Raw genomic sequence first — 12893 nt, forward strand, 5'->3', positions numbered from 1 at the left:
CTGCAGGCTTGGCACCAGGAAGGGCCCTCGCCGGGAAGGAACCACCAGTCTGCACCCTGGGGCCCTTGTGCCTCCTAGAAAACCAGAGGCTGGCACCAGCATCGAACCTAAGACAGGTCACACTAGGCAGAAGAGGGTCCAGGGCAGTCGGGGACAGCTGCGTTCTCTGAACGTTTATTACAATGGGTCGTCAGCGGTAACGGGTGGGGGGAGGAGCACTAGAGTCATTTGCCCTTCAGGTAGATCTTGGGGGTCTGCCAGCCTGCAGGGGCTTCCTTCAAGCCTGCCTTCAGCCAGATGCGCCTCAGGTCTCTCTCGAACTTGATCTGCAAAGGCACAGGGAGGGACCGCTGACTGGTTTGTGGCACAGTCACGCATTCTCAGCCTCCTTGCCGGGCCCTAGGCTGAGAGGCCCACACTCACCTGCTTCCGTTTCAGGCGCCCTTCCCGGACCTTCCGCCGCAGGAACCGGGTCCTTTTGACCAGTTTGCGGTACTTGTGGTGATTCATCTTCCGCCGGCGGATCTTCAGTACATTTTTGCACTGCATCCGGGGTGCGTCCCAGGCCCCCACATCCCCCCGCTCAGCCCGTTCCCCCACTTGGCTAGGTGGACACTCATAGAGTCGGGCTGGAGCCACGGTCGCTGGGCCTCCAGCAGCTAGTCTGGGTAGGAGGTAGTGGGCGGTCAGCCAGCTCTCCAGGGGACTGACGGACATCTTTCTGGGGACCAGCATCTCCTCAAGCTCCAGCTGGAGCCCCCTGCCAGGGATGGCGGCAACTCCGCTTGGGCCTGTTGGCTGTGTGCTGTAGCAGGGCCGACAGGCACACCTGCCTAGCACCCCTGAGACGGGCCAGGGCCGACCGCAACCTGCAGGAAACACGATGGCACAGTCACCACTCAACCAGCCACACTAGACCTGAGCACGGCCAATCCCGCCTCACCGATTGGGCAGCAGAACTGTCTTCACAGACTAGGATGGCCTAGTATGCCCAGTGGAACTCCTGCTGGCTGTGCTCAGGCCCAGACTTCCCCTTTTTTGTTACTTGGATGTTTACAAGGGAGTCTGTGTGGCCAGGCCCCGGCCTCAAGCTGGTGAGGCTCTGCAGGTGGGGCAGTTCGGACTACCTAGCCCCACATTCCTAATCCAGGTGTGTATCCTGCCCATCTGCCCTGCCCCCACGGGGCCGCTTACCTGCCCGAGGAACAGCCCTAAGCAGCTGAGAAGTCAGGCGCACCAGGAACATGGTCTGTGGGCGGTGGCGGCCCCAGGTGCTCAGGGTGGCTGGAATATAGGTAGGTGAGCGTGGAGGTCACGCGGGAGTGGCGGGGAGGCGCCGGCAGCGGCCCCGGTCAGACCAGAACTCCCGGCACCCTCATCACCCTCTCCCACGATGAGGATGCCACTTCAAACAGGGCTCACTCCCTCAAACAGCCAGCCTGGGGCACAAACCCCGCTCCGCAGCTGCGCAGCTGGGGGCAGTCACAGACTCTCCCCGAGCCTCCGCTTCACCCCAGGGACCCACCAAGGGGGCGGAGTCGACGCTCGGAGGCACGGAAGCCGCGCGTCCCAGGCCCCGAGGCGGCGGTCCCCGTCCGGCCCCAGCCTCACCCGACCGCGACCCCCCGCAGCCTAGGGCTCGCGCCGAGCCTCCCCACACCTAACCCGGGTGGACTGAAACTGACCACTCTGCCGCCGAGTTTGGGCACTTCCGGTCCGTCCCTAAACCGGCCCTGAGCCCCGCAGGCAGCCGCCAGGCCGTACCCACTCCCAGCGCCCCCTGGCGGCGTCACGGCGTCCCGCTCCGCGTCGGCCCAGGTCCGGCCGGGCCCAGAAGGCAGCGGTTTCCGGCCAGAGGAGCGGCCTGCCCCGCCCACAGCCCGCAGGCTCCGCCCCTCTCTGACGTTGGCGAAAAACCACATTTCCCACAATCCCAAGGGATGCCCTGTGCGCCGGCTTGGCCCGACCTCGCTTTAGTTCCGGATTTACTTCCGCTTTACTTCCGGATGAGCCGGCGGCCTGGCATCGAGGGCGGGCGGAAGTGGCGTTGGCCCGGCGGCGGAAAGAGTTCTCTGGAAGACGGAAGTGACCCACTGGGGTTGTAAGCGAAGGGCCTCGGCCCCTCCTCCGTGGCCTGGGGAGTGGTCTCGCTGGGGGAGAGGGCGCCGTGCCGGGTGCTGGGGCAGAGCCTAGGCAGAGCCGGGGCGCCCGGCCCGCCAGGACTCCCGCGGGGCTGCGGGCCCAGCAGCCTCCTCTGCCCACGAAACTGGATCAGTGACCCACGAAACTGGATCAGTGAAGGCGGCCGTGCCTCTAACGCGGGAGAGCACGACGCCTTTTGCTTAGGGGGATACGTATTTTTTCCTTTTTGAAAGCCGACTGCCTTCCTGTGCCGTGGGAAGAAAAATTAGAAACTTTAGTTCTTGCCGAAAACCGAAAGCGGCCTCCGTGGTTTGGGTTCCGCCGCGCCTCGGGGTAGGGGGCTGCCGGGGTTCCGTTGTTCTCACTGAGGTTGGCAAGGATGGACAGGATCCCCATAGTGAACCTTCAGGGGGCCAGGTAGGAGAGGGGCACGGGGAGGGGGGGTGGCCCTCGGAGTCCCTGGATCTGCTCCGAAGTTTGCCCCTGCAGAAGGAGCTCCCAGCGGGTCTCTGCAGGGTGCGGCCAGGCCGGGTCATCCCCCTGCCCCAACCTGGCGAAGCACTGAGTGGAGAAGAGGCCAGCGGATGGCAGAAACAGGCCCCGTTCCGTGACAGCGGCGGCCAGAGGTGTCACTCGGGTTCCCAAGTAGGAAGGTCTATTGACATGCCCCCACGCACCCGCAGTGTGCCTCACTCCAGCTGCACAGCCTCCTCAGGCATTCACGATTTGGTCATCAGGGCGAGCCTCCCGGACCCTAGGTGCCGACCCTGCCACCTCCACAGCTCCTGGACTTGCCTGACTTGCGGGCACCTTTCTCCAGGGCCAGTGACACTAGGATGGCCATGTCCAGTTGCCTCACACCCACCTGGAGGTCCTGGTTTGGGAAGATGCTGGGCCTAGGACAAGCCCCCAACAGCCCTCCCCATCCTTACAGCTCAGACAGGACTGGGAAACAACCCCAAGACCTTCCCTGCTCACCAAACCCCTGTTCTGCGGGACACCCCCCAGGTCTGATGCTCCCAGTGCCTGCCTGGTTGCCACCAGCCTGACGCAGACACGCTGACCCTCCAGAGCAAGAGGACTCCAGAAGCATTTTGTTCTTTTCCAACCTTCCCTTTTTGGCCCCCAAGGAAGCAGCCTTTGTCAGAGCAGAGATGGCTCAGGTTCATGACCGGCCTTCCAGGGAAAACCAGCTGCACAGGAGCTCAACACGAAATGCAACACCGGAATGAGATCAGAGCCGGCAGCACAGACACACCACGAGGACGGTGCCGCAGGCTGTGCACGGGGACAAGCAAGCAGAATGACAAACTACACGTTCTTCAGCGTCCAAATGTCCTGAGTAGAGAGAATTGTTTATTTAACCACGTAAAATGCATATATAGGAAACTTCTCTATTTAGGAGCTGGTGGCCTGCACTCAGCATCGCACAGATAAAAATATACGACTTTCAACACAGATCTAAATACCTTCACATTTTAAAAATCCGAATTCTCTACACAAGTTTTAAGCTGACGGAATTCAAGTTCTGAGTTTTCATATATAGCTTTAACTTGTATTAAACACATGTTTATTTACAAGGTGGATAGAGAATAAGGGGCTATTAAGGCCATTTCTCATTGTGAAATGCTGCAAAATATGTACATAAGTACAACCTAATATAGGCAAAGATTCTAATAGTCATTTTCTTGGTTTAACGTAATTCAGTATCGGTACGGGAGTAAAGACACAGCCTGTCGTTAGCACCAAGCCACACCACCAGGACGTCCACATCCAGCAGCCACGGGGCTGCTGCTGAGGTGGGCCCTGTGCCGGCACAGCTGTGCGCCGTGCCCAGGCCGGCCTAAAGGGCACCTCGCCGGCCTCTGGATTCCATCTCCAAACTCATCACAAGGTCCAGAGTCAACAGCCGCTTCCAAAAAGAGTCTCACCACAGGGCCAGTCACACCGGGGTGTGCACACCAAGGGTCAAAGGGCAGCGCTCTGGGAGCCCCACGCCTCACCTCCGATGCCTGCTGTGCCCAGGGTGATCCCGCTCGTAGCGATGGCCTGTTCGCTCGTAAGACCGAGAACGCTCCCTTCGCTGATCTCTATAGTAATGACTTTTCTTCTTGTATTTCCCAGAATTATCTGGCCGCTCCCGTGAGCGGCTTCGAGAGCGAGAGGAGCTCCGGCTCCGGGACTTGTGTGGCTTCTGGGCGGGGTACTTGCAGTCCTTAGACTTCCGATAGCTCCTTACCTTGGAGCCTTTGTAGGGAGCACCTCTGTGCGCCTGTCTCGGTGGGGAGTCACTCCTGCTCCGTGAGCGGCTCTGCGACTTGGACCCGCCAGACGTGGAGCCACTGTCACTTTTCCTGTTAGGAAGGACACCACCACCAAGCAGATGACCACTTGCCCCAACCACCTCAGGGTCAGGAGTGACTTTCCCGAGGGGCAGCCACACCCCCTCTAGCCACCCTGGGGAAAAGACCCCCCCCTTGCCAGGTGCAGGTCCCGGATGGGCCCTGCGCAGCACATACCTCCTCTTAGGAGAAGCAGATCGTGACGGGGACCTCGAGTAGCTCTGCTCACGACTCCCGCTCCGGCTTCGGCTCCCTCGCCCCTTTGGCAAGCTGAGGACACAGGGAGAGCAGTTACAGACCTGAAGTCCTTCCGGCCGACCCCAACAGCCTGCTGGGTACTCACCCGTTCACCGGGCTGTCAGCCTTGGCTTTCTTCATGCCCTCCATCTTCCTCTTGGCGTTCTTCACAGACAGGGGGGAAGTCTTGTTTCCTTTACCTTCTTTGGGGGATTCTGCTAGAAAGAATCAAGAAGTTTCTTATAGAGAGGGGCACCTGGGGAGCTCGATCGGTTAAGCGTCAGACTTTGGCTCAGGTTATGATCTCATGCTTCAGGAGTTCCAGCCCAGCGTCGGGCTCTGTGACGTCAGCTTGGAGCCTGGATCCTGCTTCGGATTCTGTGTCTCCCTCTCTCTCTGCCCCTCCCCCACTCACTCTCAAAAATAAACATAAAAAAAAAATTTAAGGGGCACCCGGGTGCCTCAGTCAGTTAAGAGTCCGACTGGCTCAGGTCGTGATCTCACACGTCATGAGTTCGAGCCCCACGTCAGCCTCTGTACTGACAGCTCGGAGCCTGGAGCCTGGAGCCTGCTTCGGGTCCTCCGTCCCCCTGTCTCACTGCCCCTCCCCCACGCTTGTGTGTCTCTGTGCCCCTCTCTCAAAAAATAAACTTAAAAACAAAGTTTCTTATCAGAAAACCGTTCTAACAAGAAGCACACTAGCAGAGCAAGACAACACCACTTCTGTGGGACTTGTGGAGACTCCCCGTTCCCGGCCTGGGACTCAGAACCTAAACACGCACCTGAAAGATACAGAAAGGCCACCTGTCTCACTTGACTTCCCTCAGGGACTAGGGATGTGCAGCATGCTTAACTCTAGGCCCCGACAACAGAATCTGCTGCTCCAGATTTATGCTGTTTTCATCAAGAGAGTAGCTAACTAGGTGGGCTGGATAAACAAATGCATTTTGGAAAGCCTGCCCACGTCTCTTGCTAATAAAAACGTAAGGAAGGAAGGCGCCTGGCTGGCTTAGTTGGTGGAACGTGCAGCTCTTGATCTCGGGGTTTCAATTTCAAATTCCACGTTGGGTGTAGAGATTACTTCAAAATAAAATCTTAGGGGCACCCGGATGCCTCAGCTGGTTAAGCATCTGACTCTTGATTTTGGCTCAGATTATGATCTCACAGTTTGTGAGTTTGAGGCCCACATCGGACTCTGCACTGACAGCCCAGTCTGCTTGGGATTCTCTCTCTCTGCCTCTCCCCAGCTCACACACACGAACTCTCAAAATGTATCAATAAACATTTAAAAATCAATTAGGGGTGCCTGAGTGGCTCAGTCGGTTGAGCGTCCAGCTTCGGCTCAGGTCATGAGTTTGAGCCCCACATCGGGCTCTGTGCTGACAGCTCGGAGTCTGGAGCCTGCTTTGGATGTCTCCCTCTCTCTCTGCCCCTTCCCTGCTCACGCTCTCTCTCACTCTCAAAAAATAATAAACATTTTAAAAAATACTAAAAATAAAAAGTAAACATTACAAAATTACTTTTAATAAAACAAATTAAATCTTAAAAAGAAGACGTACAAGCCACGAAAACTCCTTTAGGAGCACGCCTCTCATTTCAAAGATCACCAAACATCTGCTGGGGACCCTGGTGCCTACAGACTGCTCAGGCCAGCAGCAGACACAGTTCTAAGAAATCTGGAGGAAAGGAGGGCCACACACCCCAACACTCACCCAGCTTGGGGGCAGGTGAGAACCCTGAAGTGCTGTCCAGGACCTGGGTGCCAGCAGGCAGCAAGCCCTTGGCCTGTGCCTTGGCCTCTTCGATGGCGTGCCTTCTCTTCTCCACTTCGCTTTCAAGGTGTGTCAGATCAACCTATGAGAGTCAAACTCCACTTACTCAGAACCAGATACCTCTAGTCAAACACAAATGCGTATGTTACATGGAAAAATATAGAACCTTTTTCCGGGTATAAAGCTGCAGAATTTTTAAGCAGATTTCTTGAATTTCTTCTTCAGTTGCTCCAAACAAAAGAAACCAGTGGGGACGATTGGGCAAAGGGATCTGTAAACACAAATAGCATCCCTGTCAATACTTCTCTTCATGGCCAATCAGATTCTCAGGGCAAGAAAATACAAGCCTGCCGGTCACCGAGACATGCTTTCTATTGGCACTGATGAGCATAATCTGAAGGACGCTACATAGAAGCTTAATGGAGACTGGAGAAAGAATCACACGGGGATCCCCTGTGCTGGCACAACACTGACCTCCAGTGTCCGGGCAGCAAGATAAATGCAGGCGCAGGCGATGCTCTCAGGCTGGAACCTCACGAAGACGTCTGTGCGAAGGCTGTCGTTCATGTAATTCCTGAAAACCAAAGGCAGGAGGAACTGCAACGCCCCGGGCGCCCCCCGGATACCCGTGTGCGCCGTCTACACAAGACCACTACTCTACGCAGTCTACTCCTAGGCTTAGAGCTACACAGTCCTGTGAGGCTCAGGATTCCTGGAGAGACATTCTAGCTGGGTTTTGTTGAGGACAGGATAGGAAAACAGGGAAATTACTGGAAAAAAATCTAAAAAGCTGGCTGAATGTCAGACAACACGTGTTGCCATGAAAGAGAACCGACTTTAACTTTACTTTTCCCTCAACTTCTGGCTGCTCTCGTGCAAAGCACAATGCCTCAGAGAAAAAAGGTCTACCGTAGCGGTTGAAATGTACTTGATGAAAGGAATCTAAATGCTCAAAATCCATAGTGCAGAGAAACATGCAAACTCAAATGAATGGGCTGAGCAGGCAGCCTGCGAGGGCTCTTCGGAGACAAGCCGTCCTCTCGTGTCCCTTTTCCTTGAAGAGGCGCTCGGGGTCTGGCCCTTCTCGTTCCGTGACGGAGTCCACTTGGAAAGGGAAAACACCCTTGGGTGCATGGGAACATCATGCAGAGGAAGACTCAATGCCCAAAGGGAAGTCCTCTTCTCAGGCTTATCAAAGAACCGTTTCCAAATTGTCCCATTTCAATAAGGAGTCTTAAAATGAACATTCATAAAATCAGACAAAAGCAACAAAACACTACAAGTTTCATCATAATCAATACATTTAAAAAACACTGTACTTTAGAAGATATAAAAATACAAAACATTTGCATTTTTAATAAGCTTAAGGGTTTTAAAATTGGCTACATTTCAACATTTTCTTTTAGATCTGTTTCTCTAAACTAGACCAAAATCAGATCTCATATTAATTTCATCAATACTGCAAAAACGACAGATGAATTCCAAGAGAAGACAGTCAACTAGATCATACATTTACTGCTCCTAACGTATCCCACTCCGGCGAGCCTTAAGATCAGGCCACACCCACAGGGGAGCCAAGTCAGGCTGCCGGATTTGACTGATACCCCCACCCCCCCCCACCCCCCCAATACCTCTGCCCTAAACCCTGGCGAAGAGAACACACAGACCCGCTCCCGATTTCTCAGTGATACAGTCAACAAACGCCAGCTAGTGGCCCCTGGCTCTGGAAGCCCTTGCTCCAGGCACCGAGAGGTAATGGAGGAAAAACCCATGTGATGGCACCAAGGCCGTAGGTCTCAGAGCAATTCAACTGAACAGTTCAAACACTTCATCAACATAACCATCAGTAACTTTTTTGGTTCTAATAAATGTTCAGTACTCAAACAGTCAGAACATTAATCTACTAACTTTTAAATCCTAAAAACAAAACAAATGAAGTCCCTGAAACGTGTATTTTAACTTATTGTACATCTAAGTTACAATATAAAAAGTGTCCATGAAATAATGTAAAGATGCACACCTTTTACTAAAACGTGTCAATACTCAGCTGCTGAAAAGAGCAACTTTAGGACTTCCAGGAATAATGACATAATCCCACTCTGAAGTCTGAATTCCCATCAGCCAATTCTTAACGGCTTTCCGTAGAAACAATTTTTAAGAGAAAGGTACTGCATCTTTATTGCACAAGAACAGCAGTTTTAAAGGGACAAAATTCAAGTCAAGACAGTTAACTCTAATCGATACAATTACCAAAGCACGACAGAGGATTACAAGAAGCACAACCGGCAGAGAACCACAGCAGCAGTCGGCCAGCACTATACTATCGAGAGCATACCACCGTCTAGAGCCGGCCTTCGGCGGAGAGCCTGCACTGGACTGGCTGAGGACGGCCGCTGTCCCTGCACCAAAGCGCTTGGACAGTAGAGGAGAAGTCTTAGTCACTTACCCTCAGAGGCTACCCTTTGATTGAAAGAGTACAGAAAAGAAAAGTCAAAATGGGTTCTCTATTAGAGATGGCATAGCACCAGACAATTCAGGCAGCAAAAATATGACCCTTACAGACTTAACTCGGTGGAAAAAATTCACAAAGCACCCAGCACTGACTGTTACCCTGGGCTTCATTTCTAGCACATATGCATCGTTAAAACCGGTCCCCCGAAAAACTTTATCCTAACCCTCTCTCTCCCCGTAAGATCCTCTCTAACGAGAGGCAGTTGGAAGCAATTTCACAGGAGATACAGGACCACTACATCGACGTTGGCACCGACGTGGGAAAGATCGTGACGTGCCAAGTCAACCGCCCCCAAAGGGAAGCCCAGTAAGTGCTGTCCTGGAGGGTCGGGGGAGGGTATGGGCCACCTTACCGTTACACCAGTGCCTGATATATTGGGGAGGCTGACTGGAATTTACACAGCAGGAACACTGGGCACTCAGACAACTCCAGCCCACAATCAAGTCATGGGACCGACTACCCACTGCCCAAGTGCCTCAAATCAACATATTCCTGCACTGCCCTTGCTGCTCTCATAAAACAAGGAAAGTAAACTCACCATGAGGTCTGGACCAGGTGCTGGTTACGCTCACACTCTAACACCTGAAGGTACATAACGATTATCTGGAAGATACAGGTCAGGCAGTTATTACCAAGAACGCCGAGAAGCCAGAAGCCAGATCTTGAGAGCGTCCATGCAGCAAACATGAGCCTCATGCTAGATCCCAGGGGTGGCTCCTGGTCAAATGCCCGGTGCACAGTTTGGCTGGAGGGGAGTTTTTGCTGACAGGCCCCGCTACCTGCTGTCGAACCCAGGCAGCACAAAAGCACGTGAGGACCAGGCTGCTCCCACAGCAGAGGCGGCCTCATTTCTCATGGCCATCACAAGGCTGATTCTCATTCTCATCTTCGACATAGTTTCCACCAGTGAGATCAGCTTGTCCTAAACATCTCTGCACCCTAGTCACCAACTTACACAAGACACGGTGTGAAAAAAAAGTTCTAAAAACTACGGTAACTTATCAAGAATTTGAATGAATGCCAGAAAGTCAAACAAGCAAGAGAGAAAAGATACGAAAACATGCACCAAAAAAAAAAGGGGGAATAAAAGCAAAGATGCAAATTGCAGTCTTTTTTTTTTTTTTTTTTTTTTTTTAAAGAAATTTGTGTGCGTGTCACATAAAAGTTCCCCTGGTGCCGTACGGCAGCCACGCTCCTCGGCGGACACGCGCCACAGCGTTGCTTTAGCTCATTTCCAAACAGAGGGTTCAGAATCCTTCCAGTGCCCCCAAAAGAGGAAATAAGGCTATCACTAAAGCAACTTCAGAAAATTAGTTGTCGGGAAAGAAAAACATAAACTGACAGATTCCATTTTTACAAGTTCATCGCTCTCTGTGGAAACTCAAACTTAACGCCATTTCCAGAACTCTCAAACACGTACCACTAAAATTAACGGTATGAGAAGACTAACAAGTAACCGTTCTGACGTTTTAGATAGAAACTGGAAAACCACATCAGGGATACATCTAGTCCTCTTCAGAGTTTTCGACCTTGGTGACAACGGAGCAGTGGCTCAGGTGGGCTCACGTGGCAGCAGGGCCACATACCCACCTTGTGAGGGTGCTTCACGTGGACACAGAAACCCAGCTCTTTGAGAACTCGTCTTTCTGCCTTTATAATCTGATTCTTTAAGTTAACGTAATCTTGGTCCAACAGCAGAGGCACAGGCTTCCTACACAGACAAAGCACATGTCCACGTAAGGGTCAAACAGAACAGTCCCTCGAACCCCGATGACCGCCAACCGGTGAAAGTCTACGCCACACGCCACACCATACACGCGGCCTAGGAAGCTCGCTTCGTCTCCTTTAACACAAGCAGAGGCTCCTCCACAAACCCCGGCGCTAAACGTACTCTTTTCCTTCCACGACCAGCCCAAGACGCACGACGAGCACTGAGCGGAAGATCTCGAGGCCTCATCACACAAGCACGTCACCCGGCTCAGGACGCAAGTGTCGTGCGTCGTAGACGAAATGGAAAACCGACAACCACAGACGTAGACCGTTTAAACAGCCAGCGGCTGCGCTTTCCAAAGGACTCGCGTCAGCCTGAGGAGCACAGTCTGGGTCGTCCGGGCGGTGGTGCTCGACCGGGGGGCAATTCTGCTATCCCGGGGCCACGTCGGGAGACCCGGTTTGGCCGTCACGACCGAGAGAGAGGTCGGGGATGCTGCTAAACACCCTGCCACCCACAGGACGGTCCTCGAGACAAAGCACCACCCGGCCCGTGAGGGCAGCAGCGCGGAGACGGAGGACACAGCTCCAGAGCGTTTGAGAGACTGGCGTGGGCACACCAGGAGGCCAGGGTCCCGCAACCGTAGCCACAGCGCCCTGCCCTTCTTGCCGCGGCTCCTTCGCTCAGGAACAGCACCCGGTGCGGACCTCCTGGGCCGCAGGCCCTGTCCCGGGCGCAGCTTAGCACCCCACACCCAGACACCTTCGCGCAGCCTAACGGCGAACACGAGCACACCAACGCTTACTTACTTTTTCTCTCTCAGGTGTCGAAGGCGATGGAACACATTGATGACGTCCCGTATCCGTCTCGGAGCCTCTTCTATCTTGGAGGCCAGGTGAACACAAGCCATCGACACGTGCTGGAAGGTGAGCATCGCACACACAGGTGGGTTCCCTCCACCGAGACCCTCCGCCGCCTCAACAGCGCGGCAGAGCAGCGAGCGGGGGCACCCCCGCAAGGGCCGCTTCCAAGAGGCCACTCGAGTCCCGGGGGCTCCCCAACCCCTCACGTACAGCACCCCAGCCAGAAGGCAGGTTCTCGCTCCTCTGAGCAACCCGCCAACAGCAGCCCAGGTTTTCCCTCGGTGGATTTCCGCGGGAAAGACACGGGGGAGCACGCTTACCTCCATGGAATGCTTCACAAAGGACTTGGTATAAAAAAATCGCTGGAACAACACCTGCCCTGTAGCCATGGCCACCTGGAAAAGAGAAGAGTTCCCCTCACTTCTAAAGCCGCGACCCAAGGCTTTCGCAGCGCAGTCCCCTGGTTTCGGGCGACGGACACAGGAGCAGGCACTAAGCCGTGTCCCCAGTCCGCACAGGCTCTTCGCGCCCCACCGCCTCGCCTCCCTCATCGCCCCTGACGGACGGCAGCGCTGAGACGCGGGGCCGGGATCGGCGCGGAGCCCGGGGCCCCTGCGGGGACGAGGAGGGGTCGGGGGTCGGCGCCAGGCCCGGCCCCGCCGCCAACAAAGGGCCCGACGGCCTCCCCCCGGAGCCGGCGCGGCGGTTACCTCGGCCTCAGGCTCGCGGCCGCGCCCTCACCTGCGGCAAGCGGAGCAGGATGCCGGCCGCCTGGATGAGCTCGCAGCCCACCACGCGGAGGTCGGTCTCTGTGTCGGTGTCGAGGCCACTCGACATGGACGGCGTGAAGCGGAGCTTGTCGTCAGGCAGGAGGCAGTTCTCCAAGGTGATGAGCACCCCGGAGTACAGCCGGTCCCCGATCAACATCCCCTGCGACCCGGGGGCTGCGTTCCCCGACCCCGGGGCGCAGACCGCTGCCGCGGTGGCAGCCGGCCCCGGAGTCCCAGCCGCGACCGTCGCCGCCGCCGCCGCCGCCGCCATTTTGTGCCGCTGACTCCCCTTCGGGCTCCTTCCCGGCAGGGCGGCTCCTCGCGACGATCCACAGCCACGACTGCCCCGCCCCCTCCGCGTGCCATTGGTTCGTTCGGCGGGCGGCCCGGCGCCGCCTTGCCGCGATTGGCTGGGCAATCTACCCGTCAGCGTCGCGACAGACGTCGACGCCGGAACCCCGCGAGGGCGGGGGCGGGCTCGTTACCCAGGGGACCCCGCGGCGCCCGGGTGAGACCAGGGTCTGCGGCCCGACCCGGAAGCAGT

General features: G+C 55.5%; 2 protein-coding genes across 9 annotated transcripts; both read right to left on the reverse strand.

Moving 5' to 3' along the window:
• Window positions 1-158: 158 nt before the first annotated feature.
• Window positions 159-1804, reverse strand: AURKAIP1 (aurora kinase A interacting protein 1). 3 transcript variants are annotated; one of them, XM_043573528.1, is made up of 4 exons: window positions 1686-1804; window positions 1195-1284; window positions 424-869; window positions 159-326 (listed from the first exon to the last, which is right to left on the reverse strand). In XM_043573528.1, the coding sequence occupies exons 2-4, from the start codon at window positions 1244-1246 to the stop codon at window positions 225-227; spliced, it is 600 nt and encodes a 199-aa protein (XP_043429463.1). In that variant the 5' UTR covers window positions 1247-1284; window positions 1686-1804; the 3' UTR covers window positions 159-224. The 3 variants fall into 3 exon arrangements, with proteins under 3 accessions (XP_043429463.1, XP_043429465.1, XP_043429464.1); XM_043573530.1 differs by having other exon boundaries at window positions 1765-1783; XM_043573529.1 differs by having other exon boundaries at window positions 1526-1686.
• A 1674-nt stretch (window positions 1805-3478) lies between these two features.
• On the reverse strand, window positions 3479-12677 carry CCNL2 (cyclin L2). Of its 6 annotated transcripts, none has more exons than XM_043573524.1 (11): window positions 12321-12677; window positions 11900-11974; window positions 11526-11635; window positions 10596-10716; window positions 9544-9608; window positions 6968-7067; window positions 6660-6764; window positions 6434-6575; window positions 4828-4936; window positions 4662-4754; window positions 3479-4496 (listed from the first exon to the last, which is right to left on the reverse strand). In XM_043573524.1, exons 1-11 carry the CDS (start codon window positions 12618-12620, stop codon window positions 4142-4144), a joined length of 1575 nt encoding a protein of 524 aa, XP_043429459.1. In that variant the 5' UTR covers window positions 12621-12677; the 3' UTR covers window positions 3479-4141. The 6 variants fall into 6 exon arrangements, 5 of the variants coding, with proteins under 5 accessions (XP_043429459.1, XP_043429458.1, XP_043429462.1 ...); XM_043573523.1 differs by having other exon boundaries at window positions 4828-4939; window positions 12321-12675; XM_043573527.1 differs by lacking the exons at window positions 9544-9608; window positions 10596-10716; window positions 11526-11635; window positions 11900-11974; window positions 12321-12677 and adding exons at window positions 7476-7726; window positions 8829-8942 and having other exon boundaries at window positions 4828-4939.
• Between the last annotated feature and the right edge of the window lie 216 nt (window positions 12678-12893).

The sequence above is a fragment of the Prionailurus bengalensis genome, chromosome C1, assembly GCF_016509475.1.
Source record: "Prionailurus bengalensis isolate Pbe53 chromosome C1, Fcat_Pben_1.1_paternal_pri, whole genome shotgun sequence".
NCBI classification, from domain to species: Eukaryota; Metazoa; Chordata; class Mammalia; order Carnivora; family Felidae; genus Prionailurus; species Prionailurus bengalensis.

Excerpts from the sequence above, each read along its gene's own strand:
- AURKAIP1 (XM_043573528.1), bottom strand. The coding sequence starts at position 1,246 with ATGTTCCTGGTGCGCCTGACTTCTCAGCTGCTTAGGGCTGTTCCTCGG. Across the intron at positions 870-1,194 it reads TAGGGCTGTTCCTCGGGCAG|GTTGCGGTCGGCCCTGGCCC; the intron begins GTAAGCGGCCCC and ends TGTTTCCTGCAG. Across the intron at positions 327-423 it reads GGCGCCTGAAACGGAAGCAG|ATCAAGTTCGAGAGAGACCT; the intron begins GTGAGTGTGGGC and ends GTGCCTTTGCAG.
- CCNL2 (XM_043573523.1), bottom strand. The coding sequence starts at position 12,620 with ATGGCGGCGGCGGCGGCGGCGGCGACGGTCGCGGCTGGGACTCCGGGG. Across the intron at positions 6,765-6,967 it reads TTGCTGCCCGGACACTGGAG|ATCCCTTTGCCCAATCGTCC; the intron begins GTCAGTGTTGTG and ends TTGTGTTTACAG. Across the intron at positions 6,576-6,659 it reads AGCTTTATACCCGGAAAAAG|GTTGATCTGACACACCTTGA; the intron begins GTTCTATATTTT and ends TGACTCTCATAG.